The following is a 21203-nucleotide window of genomic DNA, read 5'->3' as shown; positions in this document are numbered from 1 at the left end:
CTGGAAGTCTTTAAATCCAACGATTTTACTTTTTCGTTGGTCTTTGATAAGTCCATTCTGATAATGTTGACGTCAATGGCCACTGTGTCAAGCTTGAGGGCAAGGGCCTCGTACTGCTGATCCATAGAAGTCTTCATACCAGTAATGGCGCCCATGACGTCTTGTAGTGTAAGATCAGCCAACATGGCGGGGTCCTCGGTCAATTCACCCCGATTCCTATTTGCCCCTCCGGGTGACACCTTAGGCTGGGTATAGCGGTCCATAACGTTCGTTTGAATAGCACCCCCTCGGAGAGGGGTCTTGGTTTTGCGTTTCTCGCTGTCGGGTTTGCCCGCCATGTCGGGCGGTAAGCCCCCAAGAAGCGCCCTGGACCTGGTGAAAATGGTTTGTGCGTTTTCCACCGAAATCACTAAAAGCAAATCTAGCGGGCATATGGCGAAACCACATACACGCTGGTGTATTGAGGCAGGATAGAGATGCGAGAGGGTAAAGACCCAAAAACGAAACCGAAAGTCAACTCGAGGCAGCAACCAAGACCCCGCAAGCCGTTGTTGTTGAATTACAGCCTGGGTACGTGGACCACTCGAGGCCCGGAGGAGTTCGTGGGGTAGGCCACCAAAGTTCAAGATGTCGTAGTTACGGTTCCCGGAGTCCAAATCGATTTCTGAAAACAGCTAGTATGTCAGCTGGGTTGTGTCTGCAATAGCCCGTCGACGTTGGCAGGATAATATTCAGGATAATTGCGGGAGGTGGCGAGGGTCTCGGGAGCCCTGGGCTCACGCGGCCATCACGGATGCGCGCGTAGCTCCTCCCAGAAATTCGTTTTTAATTAGAGCAGGGGACCCCCAGAATAAACTTGATCCTGGTACTCCTAGCTTTATTTTAATTCACATACCACGTCTACTCTATTCTGGCCCCACACCCTCACTTCACCCGACGGCAGTTGGATAGAAGATCTCCGCCAAAGTGCCCCTCTTTGAGGTGTCGCCCGTTGGGTATTGCACCACCGACCCAACGAGGAGCAGCCCAGATGATGAAGCATGACACCTGCAAGGGTGTGTGAGGGCATTACATCCAACAATATGGATGCCCAACTGTAGGACCCAACGAGACACTACAACATCCACTTACACCGGCGTGACACGTACATTCCTTAGTTTGAGGAACAGCTCAGCTTCTCTTGTATTACATACAGGTTTTAAACTAGACCTCAAGGTTCTGGCAGGCTGGTATTTTTTCAGTTTTTTTCCAAGATAGCCAGGGCCATTGCCATAGAAACTTTTATGTGATAGGCACAACATTTTATACTGCCCTCTCTTCCTAATTGGAAGCCAATGAAGGAGTTTCAAATTGGGACCGGATGGTGATCCAGGGGGCAGGTCCAGAATTAATCTGGCTGCTGTATTCTGCAAAATCTGTAGTTTGGAGAAAAGATCTTCGTTTATTGAGGCCAATAGGGCATTACCATAGTCCATGCGACTTACGATAAGGCCCTGCACCAGTAGCTTACGAGTTTCAATTGGTAGCCACTTAAAGATTTTACGTAATTTCCGTAACGTGGCATAGCAGGTGCCCAATACTCGGTTCACATGGGCTTTCATAGAAAGCTTATTGTCGATGGTAATTCCCAAATTGCAGACGGTTTGTTTTGGAGATGGACAAGGGCCGAGTGACTGGGGCCACCAGCTGCTTGACCAATAATCTTCGGCCCTACCGAACAGAATGATCTCGGTTTTACTGGTGTTTAACTGTAGTTTATTTTGACCCATCCAGCTGTCAATGGGGGTCATACAGTTTTGAAACCGGATCATAGTGTCAGCAGGATCAGGGCCAAATGTGATCAGCAGCTGGGTGTCGTCTGCATACGAGACCGTCTCAAACCCATAGTATCTAATTATCTTGGCCAATGGGGTGACATACAAATTAAAAAGCATAGGGCTCAAGATAGATCCCTGGGGCACTCCAATACATACTGGTCTACTACACGCAGCCAGTGAACCAAGATGCACAGTAGTAGAGCAATCCTTAAGATAACTATTAGACCAGTCCAAGGCCTTCCCTCGGACTCCCATCTCCCAGAGCCGCTGTAACAAGATGTCATGGGAGATGGTGTCGAAAGCGGCCGACAGGTCTAAAAGAACCAGCATAGCTGATTCTTTTACATCCAAGGCCTGCCTGATGTTATCCACCATTTCAACTACCGTTGTTTCAGTACTATATGCCGCTCGAAACCCTGATTGCGAAGAATCAAGAAGCTTATAGCTTTCTAGGTAACTTGTTAGTTGTTTATTTACCAGGGCCTCGAGGACTTTCCCGAAATAGGGCAGCAGTGAAATGGGGCGGTAGTTGCCTGGTTCACTGGCATCTAGAGTGGGCTTTTTTAGGATGGGTCTAACTTGCGCTATTTTCCAATTCCTTGGTACAACAGCATGTTCCAGAGACATATTAAAAATATCAGTTAGCCTTGGTGTCAACCATGAGGCTACTTTGCTATAGACCCGGGGGGGCAGGGGATCAGCAGGAGAGCCAGACTTAATCTTACCAATAACTTCTGATACCTGTTCACAAGTTACTGGGTGGAAGTTGGTCAGCAAAGGTGCCAGAGAATGGTTCTTCGTAGCTGAAAGCATGGGAGTGTTGTTTGCTTGTGGAAGGGATCTGTAGATAGCTTTTACGTTTTCGTAAAAAATAAAAGATTTTGTCGACCCAGTCCTGCGTAGGAACGAGGGAGGGTTGGATAGCTTGCGGAGTAGTGAACTCTTTCAAGATTTTATATAGTTCCTTGCTAGAATTGGCAGCTTTCTCGATCCTCTCAGTTAGATACAACTTTTTTACCAGTTTAATGTTATTTAAATATAAACAATGGCTTTCTTTATATTTAATTTGATCACTGGCAGTTTGTGTCTTCCTCCAGAGACGTTCTGCCATCCTATTGGACAGTTTCTCAATTTTCAGAGCTGAAGTAAACCAAGGAGATGGCTTACTCTTGGTCTTGACTCTTGACACCGGCGCTACTATATTCAAAGTAGATGTTATGGCATGTTCAAAGGCCATTGTAACTTTGTCTATGCTATCGGAATCAGACAGGGCTGTGGTGTTAAAATGGGTAGAAAAAGAGGCAGGGATGACCTTCCGCAAGGTCTAATGACGGCATTATCCTTAACACGACTGACCGTAGGATCGTCCATGAAAAGACTAAAGTTTAATAAATAATGGTCGGTCCAGAGAAGCTGTAGAGGCTGATCAACTAGAAGTTTAGTTGAATTTGTGAATAGAAGGTCAAGGGTATTGTCAGCCAGATGGGTCGGACCAACTACCAATTGCTCCAGTCCTAGTGTCTGCAATGATGTTATCAGTTGGTCAGTATCAGGGTCCAGCAATAGATCAGCTCTCTGATAAGATTACATTTTTTGCGCCCAAAACAAAAGCCGCAATAAGTTCTATTAATCCATCCACAAAGTTAACTTTGTGTCCTAGATGTCTATAAACTAAGGCTCCGGTCCACGTTTTGGATAACTGCATTGTAAGTTTAAAAATTAAGATTTCTGCTTTGTCTAGATTCAGATAATCAACAATAATAGCGTCTAATTTATCTGTCGTGGCAACTGCTTTTCCCCCTCCTCTTCTAGCTGCTCTATCTAACCTTATTAGCTTATATGGCGATGAAAAGGCAATAGCTATATCAGGAGACGACTGATCGTTAAGCCATGTTTCAGTTATGAAACAAATGTCTGCCTCCCCCTGATCTAGGAGTGTCCATAATTCCAAGGCATGCTTGGGGCTGGACCAGGCATTAAGGTAAATAGCCTTCAATTGTTTGGAAATATCGACTACAGCCCTTTCTCTTTTTGAACTGAGGAAGGATACTATAGGTGAAACCTGTTCTGAGGGGGAGGGAGGCACCTTTTTACATGTTGCAGACAGGGCTGCTCCAGTATAAGGAGGCTTATTGAAAAGTCTAAGCTCCGTACTTGAATAGTTGATTCTGGACAGAATGAAGGATGCTTCCCGAGCTTACCAGAAAATAAACGGACAGGGGGCTTGGCGGCGGTCTGGCGCGGATGGGCGCAGACGGGCTTGCCTTTGGCACACTTTCGGCGCGCTACTGCGCGCGTCCGCGCCCTCAACTGTGTTTAAGTAGCTGAGGGGAAGGTGTCGCAGCTAGACCGCCAACCGTTCCACAATGTCGAAGGACCGGAAGTGAGGGTCCCGAACTGCACCAGAGGTCCAACCGCAACAAACAGCACAAGCCGCGGCGGAACGGGGACCAGGACCACGAGAGAGGCAGGTCACAAAAAGAAAGAAGCCCTCACTACAGAGCAAAGTATTTAAAAAGGCAAAATAGTCAATCGCACAATGGATAAAAACAAGCGTGATCGCGCAATGTAAATAAAATTAGCACAGACACAAACAATGCCCATTTATATAAATTAAAATTCCGATCATATCAAACCAAAGACCAGCAGGGAGAGTGGTCTAGATGGAATCCGCGCCCTCAGCTGTGTTTAAGTAGCTGAGGGGAGGGAAGGCGTCGCAGCTACACCGCCAACCGTCCCACAATGTCGAAGGACCGGGTGATCTGGGTTAAATCCATCATACGTTTGCTCACCATGCCACTCCAGTTTAGATCTGGCCGTATGCAAATCAGTCTTGACCCTGTGCCTCATGGGAACAGTCCAGCCCGAACTGCCAAGCCAGATCCTCCCTGGACCGGCAACAAGCATCCTAGGACCGGTTTCTGGGTTTCACCTCTCTTCAGCCTGGATAGCTTGAATCCAGAAGCGCAGTGAGCCTGGAACCCACGTCTGGATATACCCGGCGCACTTAGGGTGAGAAAGCAAAAGACACACAATTGATGGCCTGGCAGTTTGGGCTGGACTGTTCCCATTGGGCTCTGGGTCAAGACTCATTTGCATATGGCTGGGTCCAAACTGGAATGGCCTGGTGTGCAAAAAAACAATGGATTTAGGCCCAGATCTCTGGACTGGGGTGAATGTATGACATTGTTCTGCATTCTGTCCATCAATTGTTTTTGCATCTGGTATGTTGGCCATGCTTTTATGCCTGATCTTGAGTAGAAGAGTGCCGAATGTCTGAGCTTTAAACAGCTCAGGTAGGATGTTTACACCAAGTGGAGACATGTTTACTGTGTCTAAATGTACAAAAGACAACACCAAGGTGATTTAATATCTGGAGTTCAGATCCACCTAAATTGTGCGTGGTGCAATGTATCAAGGCGTATAAGGCTATGGCATATACATTCAGACCCCAGGGGTCCAACAAATGTAGATTGCCTTGAAGAAACCTTTTTTTACCAGTTTCCTCACTAATATTAGTTAGATGGGTCTCCAGGTTTGGAGCACATCCTGCAAGAGGGGTGTAGCTTCCAAAGCCTTCACCTTGGGTGCTCGCCTGGAATACATTCAGAAGGCTACAGAACGGTTGTCTCATTCAACCTTTAACACGTTTATTTTAAGTTGGTTGGAGATATGGCTTCCCTTGTGGTGAGTAAGGTTTGAACTAGCATAATCCTTGCCTCCAACCCTAACACAGAATAAAAAAATTCCTAGCTAGCATGAAGGAAAGTTGCAGTTCTTTTAGGGACATGGAGGCAAGGGTTATACCTCCTGGCAGACTCATGGTGGGAACGCATTCAGACAGGGTGATCCACCCGATGGAATTCAAGCATACATTTTGTTTTGCTAAGCAATAATATGTGGACTATCACTTCATGCTATATTGAGGATGATGTGATTACTGTGGTTGGAATTGATGACACAATACACTTGGAAGAATGGATAGAATTCCTGTTTCTCGGGAACATAGCAGAAGCAAGAGTAACTCCGAGGTGTGGAAAAAGATAATTAGGTAGGAAGAATCTAGAGGGAGAGGAGCTAATGTTACATGGACTAAAATAGCCTGCGATTGCTTGTTTTGAACCACAAGATATTCCTAGTGCTCATGAAAAATGTGTATAGTGTTCATTAATGTTAATGTTTTGGCTGCTGGTGAATAGTAAAGTGAATTAGGCGCCATAATCCTCGCTTCCCTGTTCTTAAAAGAATTGGAGCTTTAGTTCACACTAGCTAGGAATTTCTTCATTATCTCAATACAACATTCTAAATCATAACCATGAGGAGCGGCCAGGACACCACTGAAACATTTGAGCAATATGTGACTCTGTTAGAGGTATACAGTGCTTCAAAAATTACATATACCTTTCAAGGAGTATGAAAAGCAGAATATATAAATAGCAATACAATACTTACCATTTGAAACTCTGTCCGGTCTATGGCGAGCACAGAATATTCTGCAAGAAAAAAGCAAGCCTCTTTCATTTAATGAAGGATTTAAAAAAGCAATTGTGCCAAATCACATGGTGAGAATTTAAAGTAAACATTGCTATTAAAAGAGTAAGAGAAGAATACCAATGATTCTAGGAAAAAGGAGTTGGACATGCATATGACGTAAGCACAGGATGGAAGCAAAGAGAGAAGAGACTAAGGGCCAGATGTAGGTAGCCACATACCGGTCGGTAACGGCCGAATTCGGCCGTTACCGACCGGTATTTGGCTTTTGAGATGTAGGTGGGTAGTTATTTACAGAATCGGTATATTTACTGATTCGGTAAATTTACCACTTCAGTATTTTACCGAATCGGTAAACATACCGATTCTGTAAATCCATATGTAGGTGACACTGCTAAGAGTGCCACAGGCCCTTAAGAGTCGGTATTTTACCACCCAATCCTATTGGGTGGTAAAATACCAAATCCAGGTGTGCATACACATCTGTGCATGCACACCTGTGCAATGTGACACACAGACATGCCCTTAGGGCATGTATGTGTGCCACATGTCACACTAGCCCGTACTTGGGGTGCTAGAGGGTGTCAAAGTGACACCCCCTGCACCCTTGCAGGATTCGGTATTTACCGATTCTGTAAATACCGATTCTGTATTTCCCATTGATTCCTATGGGCTTCAAGGCCCATAGGAATCAATGGGAAATACAGAATCGGTATTTACAGAATCGGTAAATACCGACTCTTACAGATTCGGTAATTTTTTACCTACATCTGCCTCCTTCCAATTTGCCGACTCTTAAATACCGATTCGGTATGAGTCGGTATTTAAGAGTCGGTAAATCGGAATTACCTACATCTGGCCCTAAAGGCCTTATTTAAGTTTTGGCAGCAAGGCTTCCAAACCACCCTTGTGGTGGAGGCAGTCCCTCCAATGCAGTACTGGCAGCTGAGGTGCTAAAACTATATCTGTCGACTATTCAGGTGGGCATTTTGTCCCCTGCACCAGATCCTGTAGGCATCACAGGAGTCTCTTTAGGTGAAAAAACAATGACTGAAGTTGTACAGTGACATGACAGAATTTCTGGTACACATGTGATGATTCATGGAGCTAGAGGACTGAAAGTGGGTGTTCATCTCCAGGAAAGACACACTTGATGTTCATCACTATGTCTACCTAAGAATGGAGGGTCACTTTTTTAATGAGGATAAATCTGCTTGAAGGAATAAAATGTGTCTAGTCTAACTTGAAGGCATAACAGACCCCATTCCTGTCGCCACCATGTCCACCTACTGACCTCAGTGGCCTCATGTACACCATTTCTCCAACAATAAAGAACCCATTTCTAAAGGGATAGAGCCTTGAAAGACAAGGTAAAAGAAAGGATTGGAAGTAGAGACTTTCAGCAGATCTCTAGCCAGCATGTTCAAGAATTGAAGATAATGAGTGTCTCTCCCAGAGTAATAACATTCATGTACTAGGAGTCCCCAAATATACTGAAAGTGTAATATGCAATTTTTGTAGAGAAGTTCATTTGAGATCCCATTCTCAAGGCTGCTCTATCACAGTCCTTCCTAGTAAAACAAGCTCAACAATCCTTCACTACCCTCCTTTTGGGAATTCTAACAGATGTAGACTCCCAAGGCACAAACTTGTACTAGCCATCTTGGGGCTGGTAGTAGCCAAATGGGATATAGCTAAATATTGGGGGGCCCTGCAAATTCCTACTCTTAACGAATGGAGGGCTAGACTTGACTTGTATATGGTTGCGGAACACGTGACATATAAGGCTCGGGGCTGTCCTAGGAAGTTCCGGAAAATATAGGCCCCATGGATAAAATACTACGATCTGGAGGTGGAGGGAGAAACAGAGGGTGGAAGTCCGCTGTTCGAAGGACCGGGGGGAAGAGCCTTGAAATATGTACTGTTTATTCGTACTGTTTGTAACCATGAGAAATGAAACTCAATGTAAATGTGACTAATTCCTTCCATCCCGTCTAACCTGTGCAGAGAACCCCGTCGCAATCTTAGTTGTAGTAACACTAACAAACTCACCTTTGTGAAGATCTCCCAGTCGTCCCCCCCCCCAAATCCACCCAGTCTTAAATGTATACTACTTAACTGCTGGTCAGCCAGTAAACATGTCACCGATATCTTCGACCTCATCCAACACAACGATTTAGATCTTATCATCCTTACTGAAACTTGGCTAACTCCAGCTTCCACTCCCATCTTAGACCTCCTAGTATCCCCCATTCATGACATAACTAGGCTTCACAGAGATCTGAAACTAGGTGGGTGACTACCATGTATTCACAGAAATACACTTTCGGTTTCTCAATCAGACTCCTTGACGCCTACCTCCTGTGAATACCTCTGTCTCACTATATCAAGTATGAACCTACCTGTCTGCAAACTTCACACCTTCTACCATCCCCGGGCGACAATCTCCCTTTCACTGAGCAACTAATGGAAATCATCTCTAGTAATGTCGACTCAGCTGTATCACAAATCTTCCTTGGTGATTTCAACCTTCCTTGGTCTAACACAAATGACCCCGCTGTATCTTGCATTAAATCTTTCTTAACTGATCAATATCTTACTCAGCACTGTATCCAACCAACTCATAACAAAGGTGAAACGTTACACCTCATTATTTCTAAAGAGCAGACTATCTCCATAGAGTCCATCAGCCCTTGTGACTGGTCCGACCACCAATGCATCCTTTACATCAACAGGGAAGTATTGATGAGAAAGGTTCAACCTTTAAAATCTAAGATCTGGAAAAGGGACATAAGAGCTATAAACTCAGTCGAACTATCTGCCCACTGTAAATCTGCCCTCTCCTCTCAAGCCGATATATTTGAGGTACAATCACTCACCGACGCCTACAATTCAACCATCTCCAACATCATGGAGAGTATCCACTCCAACTAAAAAATGCCTCAACAAAAATATCCAAACCTTGGTATAATGAAAACCTAAACTCAGAATGCCGCAACCTTAGGGTATTTGAACGGTCATGGCGAGTCAATCCCTCCTCGGACCAACTAAAACTCCTTAGAGATGCCAGGAGCCGATACAACAAACAAATCAGGAGTACGAAGGCGACCTACTTCAGACACCAACTCGATCAAGCGGCAAACCGCCCCAAGAAACTCTTTGAATTGGTCAAACAACAATCAGTTGTTGGGTCTAGCCAATCTGATCCTGGTGGCAACCCACCTTCTTGCGATGATCTTGCTGCTTTCTTCACGGAGAAATCTCGAACCATCTCCATTGACCTCGCCTCTAAGAGGCTTTACTTCCTTATCCCATTACTACCTCACCCATTGACTCCTCTGTGAGGTTTAAATCGACCTCCACGAATCCCAAGAACAATGCATCATGGTGCACCTTTAGCGAATATGATATCTTCAAGATTCTTCAGAATATCAACCCTTCCAAACACTTCAGCGACCTGCTGCCCCCTTCTATTTTCAAAGAAATCAAGAATGCTCTGATCCCCACAGGGACTAGGATTGTAAATGCTTCCCTAGCACAAGGCATGATCCCAGAATGCCTAAAAGCAGCTCAGGTAACACCCATACTAAAACAATCTAATACTGACAAATCTGATCTCATAACTTCCACCACATTTCCAACATCCCCACCTTAGCGAAACTATTAGAAAAATGTGTGCAATCTCAACTCTGTGCCCACATAGAGATCTACCAACGCCTAGACCAGCTTTAGGAAGTGGCACAGCACCGAATTGGCTCTCACTCACGTTTTTGATGACAAATTATGCTCGACCAAAATGAATCCTGCCTCCTGATCCTCCTCGACCTTATCCTCCGCATTTGACACGGTTAATCATGACAACCTGCTATCCATCCTGCAAAATAGAATGGGTTTTTCTGATCAGGTGTTACTATGGTTGTCATCCTTCCTTCAGCACAGAACTCAAAGAGTCAAGGCAAACCACTTTCTCTCCCAGCCCTCTCCCGTAATCATGGGGGTCCCCCAAGGATCCGCTCTATCTCCTATCCTCTTCAATCTTTTCTTGGAACCTCTTGCTCATTCTCTAAATTCCATGAACATTCTCTTCCACATGTATGCGGACGACACGCAATTATATTTGAAAATCTCATCCTCGGAAAACATCATCTCACTTAACACTACCTTAATGTTTACTCAAAACTGGTTAACAGAGAATCATCTACTGCTCAACACCTCTAAAACGGAATTCCTGCTCATCTGCCCCCCGGATCTTATTCCCAAGTTAGACCTCTGGCTGAGCCATCTCACTGCTTTCAACTGTACGCCTCTTATCCTAGACGCAGCCAAGGGTCTCAGCATAACTATGGACAAGCACCTGAACATGAAAGGTCACATCAGCAATGTATGCAAAGGAGCCAACCACTTGATGAGAACTTGATGAGAACTCTAAGAAACATCAAACCTTTCCTTCCCCCAAATGATTTCAAGCAAGTGGTTCAAACGCTTGTCTTGCCGAGGTTAGACTACAGCAGTGCTACCCTCTGTGGCCTTCCCAAATATGCTCTGGCTCCACTAAGGGCTGCACTTAACTCAGCTGCTAGATTGGTTATGGATTCCCTTCATATATCCCCAGTCCTAAAATCCCTCAATTGGCTGCCCATCGAAGCACAAATTCAATTAAAGATTGCTGTTCTCACACACAAAGCCCTTCACCTAAATTCTCTTACGTATTGTGGTAAATAAATAAATAATACCCTATTTTTGACTAGACATATATCATAACAGATAGCTCAATAAATAAGAGTCAAGAATCGAGGTAGTAGGAGTTTTGCAGGTTTAATACAGCATAAGGACAGGAACAGGACAACCTGCATAGGAATAGGCTGACAGGGCCCAGCAGCTGCTGGGGCTGGATCTGGGATGAGCGCGCCAACTTTTAATAACAATACATGAGCATATATACATAACGTGAACACATAGCATTACATTGCAGTAGGCGTAGCAGTGGGTGGAGCAGAAGGCGTGACGCGTAGCAGTCGCGAAAGATAAGGGTGAGAAGAAGGTGTAACAGGGCGTATACATAGACATGTGATGCAAACGTAAAAGAATATGTCATGTATGGGGCGGAAACCATGGAGGGGGCTACCTGAGGAGCCGGGACCTCTAACCTGGTGGTGCGCGCAAACTAGCAATGACGTATTACTAGGAGAAGCTGGGGGCTATGAACTCTGTGCTAGGAGCAGAGACTGAAGTCTGGAGGGTCGGAGCGACATGTACCTAAACAGTATCTAGTATCTGATGTTTAGAGAACATGTTGATATAAACTATAAGTCAAGAGAGGAAAGGCTAACTTGATTCTAAGACTGGACCATGCATTATTCTACATGTAGTGCGTGATGAAGAATATTAAATGACCATTAGATGCAGTATTTCTCTAACGTGGAGACGTGAAGGCTAGACAATGACGGAAACTATTGATGCAGTTCAGTAGCTTAGGAATGCAGAGAAGGAGGACTGAACTGATAACTGGAATCATAACATATTCTTGGCAGACTCAGAGACTGAGCCAGGCTGGGCCGGGCACTGCGAGGCAGGAAGTAAGTGAAGGGTCGAGGATACAGGTGGGGGCTGTATCCCTCCTCAGCGAGGCTTCAGGAGACAGGAGCTGAATCTGGTGTCCGGGCCCTTTTGAGGCCTAGAAACGGGGACTTTATAATGGAATAACGTGCACACTGAGAAACGTGGCAACGTAGCTTTACATAGGCCTGATATTCGTAGTATTCACGAGGACTGGAAACTGGCATACTAGAGGTGGACACAACTGTAATTGCGTCATTAATCGGACATGGGGAGTACATATGCATATTTAATCATGCACACATAACATATGATGGATGACACGTAGGGACACAGAACATGGCAAAATTTACTTTTCCACATTCCCTCCTTGTCACTACGTTTCCATCAGGAAACATCAATATTCATGATACCATCTATCATTTCATACAGTATCATTTGCTCATCTCGAATTCTCTTAGAACGGGATTTAGAACGGGACTTGGGACTAGGAGTTATACTAGGAATACAGGATGTAGCACACATGCCGCAAATCGCAGGGCCACATTGTATACAGAGGCAGCAGCTGAATATGATCGCTACTGCAATACCTAGAAAGGACAAGACTTTCCATCCCCAGGCGGAAATTATATTCCAGAACCAACCGGACCATGTCCAGGTGCCTGGATCTTGGTGTAACAGATGGGCAATTTTATGGAGTCTGGTTATAGCGGAATAGACAGACGGCGCGTTATTTGGAATAAAAATGCAGCAACTGGATCCGATGACTCTACAAGCCCCGCCCCTATCGGCCAGTATGACGTCAGGGACGAGACGATTCTGTAAAACGACAAATCTCATAGCAGATTGCTCTTCGGTTAGGTTACCTAGAGCAGAGGCAGTCTCATTTACTACAGCTTCAAGGGTTCTGGTTAATCTACGGATTAACTTACTATTCTGGATAGGGCCTATAAAAAAGAAGAAACCTCTATTGAAATCTGCATATTGTTCTAGAGCAGTCTCAGTATAATCGACAATCGGGGACTCGATCTCCCTTCTAGGTCTAATGTGTACTAGATGTGTGTTTCTATGATAATCAGGTGGGGCTAGGAAAACAGGTGGCAGTAGGAAGGCAATGTAACAGGTTCCCTCCCAATCGAGGGGCAGACGAACATATGCGGTTTGACCACAAATAAAATATGAATGACGTGAAGCTTTGAAAATAGATTTCCCACTGTCACTATACTTGACAATAGTAGTACAATCACTATGTCCTATATGTACGGAACCATTATTTCGGACACATAATTCGCCTTTGACTGGTAGTACTGAAATAGCGGGTAAGTCTGGAGTAGTATCAGACTGAACATTCAGGACCATAAAATTCGACGAATAATTACCTAAATTGTACACTTCATTTTCTAGATCTAACCCGGTTCTGTGGGGAAGACCTTGCTTGTCTGGGAAACATGTACTGTTAAGAAAAGACATATCTGTTGAGGATGACGTTAACGTGGACCATGCTCCACACGAACCATTATGTGAAAATGGATAAGGAAAGAGTGGCAGAACTCCCTTCGGTGTCTGGAAAGGGGGGAGTCGACCACACACCCAACAATTAGTGGCATTGCTGGTCTGGTGTGAGTAATGTAACATACGGATAAATGAGTTATTACGCATAGCGAGGCGGTAGGACAGCTCGTGAGGAGGCAGATCACTAAACGTGTGCTCTGCTGTAGCATTAGCAGACTTATTTACATGTGAAACTGGGAAACATAGGTAGAATGCATAACTGGTGCAGGAAATCATAAGGCTGGAAAACAATATGAAACATAGAAAAACGATACATCGAATTGAGTTTTGACTAACTCTCTCACTATGGGGGTCTATTTTATACATGTCAGAAACAGTCTAACCGTTTCACCTAGGGGAGGACTTAGACAATCAAACTGGCTGACTCATTTTACTAGACCTTAGTTTCTGTTTATACTCCTGCTGCGGAGTTTTCTCTAACAGGGGAGGGGTTGTAGCAATGTCTTTTGCGGGACAGTCCTTGAGAACAATATTCTGGCAATCCTTTGAATCCTGGGAAATGTTCTTTAAGGCAGGTTTCAGTCCTTTAAAAAGTTTAACATGAGAAAGGTGCACCCAGCCCTTGCGTCCTTCCAACTTCACGGCTGTACGGGTGGTGAGGAGGACCTGTCGGGGCTCTTTCCAACGAGGCTCCAGCGGACTTGATCTGTCAAAGTTGCGGACCATCACCATGGATCCTGGAACGATTTCATGCGGTGCCACCTCGGTATTGTCTGGAAATGCGGCAGCAACCTGTGAACGACATGAGTTGAGGGCAGACATCAAGGAAGCTAGGTAATCTGTCAGCATATTACTTGAAACATCGGTAATACTTCGGGGTCTAGGAGTACCCCACATATTAGGGGGGCGGCCGAAGACGACCTCGTACGGGGACAGACCTGATCTGGAATGTGCGACCATGCGCATGTAAAATAGAGCAACTGGCAGAGCTACTAGCCAGTCCACACCTTTTTCTTGACAAACTTTGGCGATGCGGATTTTCAGAGTCTGGTTATGTCTCTCAACGAGACCGGCTGCTTCAGGATGGCGTACACAATGGAACTTCCACTGGTACCCTAACAAAAGGGAAACGTGCTTCATTCATTCTGAGGAGAATGGCTGGCCGTTGTCAGAATATACGACTCTAGGGAGTCCATAACGAGGGAAGAATTCACGAACCAACTGCTTGGCAGTGGTCGCGGCTGTGTAATCTGGGACTGGATATGCTTCTGTCCACCTGGACAAAGCGCATACAACTACAAGGACATACTTGAAACCTCGACATCGCTCCATCTGAATGTAATCCATCTGGAGGACTTCAAAAGGGTGGTCAGGGGGCTGGAATCCACCTTGTTCCACCGGGACACTTTTACCTGGATTAAACTGACAACATATCATACAGGTACGGACTTTCTGCTTAGCTGCAGCTCGTAAATGCTTGTTGAACCAAATGTTCTGGATACTGTCTAACATGGCTTTTTCCCCTAAATGTGCTGGACTATGTGCGGTATTAATAATGACTTGAACCATAGAGTCGGGGAGAAACCATGTGGCTCTACCCTTTGTTAACCATCCTTGATCTGTCTGGACCCCTCCTTGTTCGGACCATTTCTTGATTTCATCGGGAGTAGCATGTAACTGGATATCTATGACATCTTGAGTAGGGTCCTTAACTGTCATGCATGTAGTCGGATCTGGAGTATGTGTCTGATTAACTTGAATGTCTGGAGTCTGTGCTGTAAGCTTGGCTGTGCGATCTGCTAGATCGTTACCCTGGGAAATGATGTCAGTGACCTTCGTATGTGCTTTGCACTTCATGATAGCGATAGATGTCGGTAAGTGTATGGCATCTAACAGAGCTTGAATAAGGAGACCATGCTGAATCTTGGTTCCATGAGAAGTCATGAAACCTCTCTCCTGCCAGAGCACTCCAAAGTCGTGTACGACTCCGAATGCGTAGCGTGAATCTGTGTAAACATTAACTTTCAGGTTCTTGGCGTGTATGCAGGCTTGTGTCAGAGCAACTAGCTCTGCTGCTTGAGCGGACAGCGTGTCAATACGGTGTGTCTTAATAACGTCAGTGTCAGTAGTCACTGCATACGCGGCGACTAGATCTCCTGTACTTGTTCTCATGCATGAACCATCCACATAAAGTGTCAGGTCAGGGTCTGGTAATGGAATATCTGTCAGATCTTGCCTTGGTTTTGTCGTAATGTTAACTACTTCCACACAGTCATGTGTGTCAGGATTTGAATTAGCGGATGGTAACAGTGTAGCAGGGTTCAGGACGTTGCAGCGCCTGATTTCTATGTGTGGCTGGAACAGTGTCAATTCATAACCTGTTAGACGTGCAATTGTCAAGTGCTGGGTCTGTGTTCGGTTCAGAAGAACTTCCACGGAGTGTGGGACTTGTACTGTCAAGGTATGTCCTAAGACTATGGAATCACTTTGTCTGATAGCTAGTGCTGTGGCTGCAACTGACTTGAGGCACGCAGGCAACGCCTGGGCGACTGGATCTAATGTGCTCGAAAAATAAGCACAGGGCTTGTTTTGTCCTGCTTGATCTTGTGTAAGAACAGATAATGCTGTACCTTCACGTTCTGTGACGAAAAGTGTAAAAGGTTTACTGTAGTTCGGTGTGGCTAGAACTGGAGCCTGGCATAAAGCTTTCTTTAACTAGTTGAAACTAAATGTATGTTCAGATGTCCAAGGGAGGACAGTCGGTGCGGCTGCCTCCTGTGTCGTTAACTGTATCAGTGGCTTGGCTAGAAATGCATACTGAGGAATCCATTGTCTACAATAAGAAGTAAGGCCGATAAAGGCACGTACCTCCTTCTGGGTCTTGGGCTGAGGAAGACTCGCTATTAACTGGATACGGTCTGGTGTCAACTGCCTACCCCTCTTGGACAGTAAGTGTCCTAAGTAGACCACTTGCTGGACACAGAATTGAAGCTTCGAAGGGGACACCTTGTGCCCCATCTCGGCTAGGAAATACAGAACTGTGAGGGATGCTCGTTCGCAAGCACGTTCAGAACGGGCTGTGATCAGTAGATCATCGACATACTGGAGCAGGGCAGTGTCAGTTGGCATGTGAATGTTGTCTAGTTGTCTCTTAAGTGCTTGACTGTAAATACTAGGACTTTCTGTGAAACCTTGAGGAGCGCGTGTGAACATATAGCTCCTTCCATTTAAACAGAATCCGAAAAGAAACTGGCTGTCTGGATGAATTGGAACACTAAAAAATGCGTTCTTGAGGTCGATTACAGTAAAGAACATGGCTTCGGAATCAATAGCTGTCAATAGGGAAGAGATGTCTGGAACAACTGGGTACTGCGGAATAATACACTTATTAAGCTCTCGTAGGTCGATCACTAATCGATATACTGGGGGTGCATTTGGATCAGTACGTTTCATGACTGGAATGATCGGAGAATTGCATACGTTGGAGTCAGTTTCTACAACTACTCCTTGAGCGATGAGCTCGTCAATAATTTTGGATAAGGCTGCTACAGCCTCAGGTGGCAATCTGTACTGTCTGATTCGTGGTAACACTACACCTGGTTTGAGAGTCACACGATGGGGTGTGATTTGCATATAACCTACATCAGTTGGACCTTGCGCCCATAAATGCTGTGGAACATTAGACAGTCTTGAATCAAAATCTCGTAATACATAGTGACCCTTAAAGTCACGTAGGAACAGACGTATTCCCTCTGGGGAACAACATATAACTGCACCTAACTCTTTCAGTGTTTTAATGCCTAATAGATTTTCTGGACATGACTTAGTAAGTAACAGATCAGTAGTACGGGACAATGGACCTACTTCTAGAGTAACTGGCTTTGAGATCTCATTTACGATAGGCTTTCCTGAAAATCCAAGGGAAACATTTCTAGAGCCTGAGAGCGGAGCCCCTGGAACTTCGGCGTGACTAATTGTGGTCCTACTTGCCCCTGTATCAATCAAAAACTTTCTGTCTTTCCCTAATACTTGACTATGAACATAGGGACCTTCTTGATCTACAGGTATCTCGATGAGAGGCAAGCCTACCTCCCTCTCTAGGCTGTTTCATGAATATGGCTGATACTCTGGATACTCAGACTGTGCATACTGGTACATCTGCGATGTAACATGCTGTGTTGCAGCGATAGGCTGCGGTACTGTAACTGTCTGTTGTGCATTCTGTGGCTGAGGAGTCTGTGAAACTTGCTCTTGTCTAGGCGGACGTGGTCTTTCCTTAGTCTTACCAGTAGCTATGTTGTGTTTCAGAACTGCACACTCATTTATAAAATGACCTGGCTGTTTACAATAATTGCAGTTCCCTTTAACGGGAGCTGCAGGATGACTGGCTTGATTCGGACCCCTCTTCTGACTGTCTTGAGGAACGGATTGTGCAACTAATACTTTCATTTTCATGTCTTTCATACGTTTTCTCTCGTGTTCTTGTTCTTCCCTGATTCTATTCTGGTGGTACTGAAGCATCTGCAACATCTGGGACGGGGTATTAGCTTGCCAGGTACTTTCGACTTTCAGAACTCGATTTTTAACTTGTAGACTTGAATTCTCGACTAATTTAGTAACAAAGAGATGAGGGTATGACTCGCTACTTGTCTTGAGGCCACTATTGATGCTAAAACATTTTTCAAACCTAGAATAAAAATCACTAATGTCCTCATCTTGCTTCTGTTTACAGGCTGAGATTGCATCCCAGTCTTCTTTTCTAGTTGTCAATAATCTGGGTAAAACTTGAATCAATAATTCTGGTAATTCTTTACATTTCTCTCCTAGACCAGTACCTGGTACACGTGACTTATCTTCTGCTTCTAGAACTGCCCAATCTATCTTTTTCTCTCCCACCTCCCATTCTTTTTCCTTTAGCTTTTCATACACCCCTGCGGGCAACAGGACCTTTAACATTTTAATGATATCTGGGTAAGTGTATTCTCCCATACGGAGCATGTCTTTTAATTCTCTATGGAACCCTGCTGGATCTTTGTCATGACAGGGAATTAATTTCTTCATCTCGAGGAGTTCCATCTTTGTAATCGGGGTGTAAACAAACACTCGTTGCATTTCACCGTCCTCTGTCTTAACTGGATGCACTTCTCGTAACGGGTTCTGTCTCTCCATGTAAAATGGTTTACTTTCTGGGGGTGAGACATGAACAAAATGCGGGTTCAGAAACGTTCTATATTTGTGGCGCTGTTCTAGAATAACACTAATCAGATCGGTACCTAGACCTCTCCATCTATACTGGAGTAACTCGTTCAGGATATCATGTAACGGACCTGGATCAGAGTGCTGACCCTCATACAGAGTAATGAGGTACTGGATCATATACATACCCACCAGTCGCTGTTCGGCTGGGGGCAATTTCAGAAACATTTGTGCCACTATTTCGTCTGGAAAAGTGGTAGAATCAGTAATCCATCGGACTGCTGATCGGGCTAGTTCTTGTTCATGCATGGTACTTAACTCACTGTAACCGATTCGTGATTTCAGAATGTGATCGGTAGCTTGAAATACTTGTTCTAGGGAACCTTGTTCTGGTGCTGAATGATGGAAAATTGACTTGTGTTCTAGGCGTAAATGGCGATCTGGAAATCTAGATTTTCCTACATACGCTATCCTGGCGGTATTCTCGTCGTCTTCCTCTTCAGGATCAGAGTTACTTTCTTTCTCGCTTACTTGTGCTGCTTTACGTTGTTCGTGTATCTTTATTATTTCTCTACGGATTTTCTTGTACATACTCTCCATGGCACTAATGGTATTGTGCTTACCCTCGGCTATATTATCACTCCACTTTGTCAGGATTTTCATTTCGGCCTGATCTTTAGACGGGTAATCTTGTTCTCTTATTAGACAGTTAATTAAAAACTTTAATATCATACGCTGGATCTCAGCTTTCCTTTGAGACATGGCATCACTAATACTTTCTGGATCATCCCCTGTACGGATGAAACGATATATTCTGTCTAGATCTTCTTTCATATTGGGTAGGGTGACTAGATACTCGGTCACCCTCCTTACGCGTACTGAATATAAAACCATATTATTCTCGCCTGGGACTGGGTCATAGGCACATTCGCTAAGGGCTTGCCTGATTTCTGCAACAGACTTATTACTCTTGGGAGTACGCTGTGATGCTTGAGCATGTAATTCGAGCGCTTGCGTGGCGGCGGGGTTTGAGGAGGACCTCCTCCTGCGGCCCCTAGACTAGAATCGTCGACTGATATTCTTCGTGGCGGAGCGGGAAATTGAAATGCTGGCTGGACCGGGGGTACCGTAGCAGGTACTGCATGGGGTGCCCCGGTGTCTGGAGGAGCAGGATGTGCCTGATTTACAGGGACTGGCGGAGCGCGAACAGGATCTGCATATTCAGGGACTGTGTCGTCCAGATAGGACGAAATAAAAATATCAGCTGCGGTCGGTTTGTGACGTAGCTTGGTCGGAACTAATGGTGGCGGGAAATTACTGGATGCCTCCGGGGTCGCTTTTGGCAAGCCCTCGGCAAGAAGAGGATACATACCCTTAATAAGGGCATTCCTCTGTCTGTCTCTCTGTTCAGTTTTGACTTGTTCACCTATCTCGATTAATTCTTTTTCTTGGGCTCGCTCTTGGGATTCTCTACTTAATTCTGACTTTCTGATTTCTTTTTCGGTTCTTTTATGAGCTTCTTTGCGCCATAACTCAATGGCATCTTTCTGTGATTGTCTGGCTTTCTTTTTCCATAATGCCTCTTCTACTCGCATGATGCATGCGGCATCCCATGTACCCGATACGGGCCATCTATACTTTTCTTCTAACTGTTTGGTATACTCTACCCATAAGTCTAGATACAATATGGCACTTATGCCATGTTTCTGATACATAAAGTGACCTGGACTGTCCCTGGGCGGGACGGGAACTGCTGCTTCCAGCAGACCCTTTCTAGTTTTTAACTGACGTAATTTCGAAAAGAGCGGCATGACTGAACTGTAATCTAGACACAATACAATACACAATGAACACGATACTTATTCCCCATTCATACCACGACATTTAAAATACATGAAAAACATTTAAAAAATAACAGTTCGAACAGAATACTACCTGGAAATACTGAGAACAGAACACATAAATTTTCTCGAGAACAGAAACTGACTAGAACAGGAACTAGATGCACTGCTGAAACAGTACGAAACTTACCGGTCTCATAAAGAGACACGTCAGGACCCGCATCCACCGAAGTGGACACTTCGTTTGTGGGACTGTGTACCACCAACCCACAGACCAGAGTCAATTAAATTGACCCTGTCTAGATACCACCCCAGTAACGGTACTCACCGGGCAGCAAGAACGGAGGGCCTCGGACTGGACTGGACTGCTACGACGACGGACGACGAACTTCGGACTTCGGACTTCAGTTACGGGTGGACCTCCGGATACCTCGGACCTTGGACTCTTAGCTTGGGCTCTGGTCGGGACTCGCCGCGTTCCTCCACCGTCTCGTCTGGATGCTGGACCGCCTCCTCCGTCTCCTCCGTGGGCCTGAGGGATACTTGAGCAGAAATATCTGCCACTGCGCAGAAGAGTTCCGTCACGACTGCAGAGGGTCAGGGGGTCGGCGTGGCTTCACCGACGCGTGGGGAAAGGGCAAGTCCCTGTTCGGGCGCCATTATGTGGTAAATAAATAAATAATACCCTATTTTTGACTAGACATATATCATAACAGATAGCTCAATAAATAAGAGTCAAGATTCGAGGTAGTAGGAGTTTTGCAGGTTTAATACAGCATAAGGACAGGAA

The 21203-nt window shown here is 45.1% G+C and overlaps 1 protein-coding gene across 8 annotated transcripts in view; it reads right to left on the bottom strand.

The window, feature by feature from the left end:
* PHF11 (PHD finger protein 11) overlaps positions 1-21203 on the bottom strand; it is a 500916-nt gene that overhangs the window by 376760 nt on the left and 102953 nt on the right. For all 8 annotated transcript variants that reach the window (XM_078657356.1, XM_078657358.1, XM_078657357.1 and 5 more), the window contains exon 4: positions 6270-6310. In XM_078657356.1, the coding sequence (XP_078513482.1) occupies positions 6270-6310 (41 nt within the window). The remainder of the gene's footprint in view (positions 1-6269; positions 6311-21203) is intronic.

Source organism: Lissotriton helveticus, chromosome 8 (genome assembly GCF_964261635.1).
Source record: "Lissotriton helveticus chromosome 8, aLisHel1.1, whole genome shotgun sequence".
NCBI lineage: Eukaryota > Metazoa > Chordata > Amphibia > Caudata > Salamandridae > Lissotriton > Lissotriton helveticus.
The sequence above is the reverse complement of the archived record's forward strand: the minus strand, read 5'-3'. Positions and strand labels throughout refer to the sequence as shown.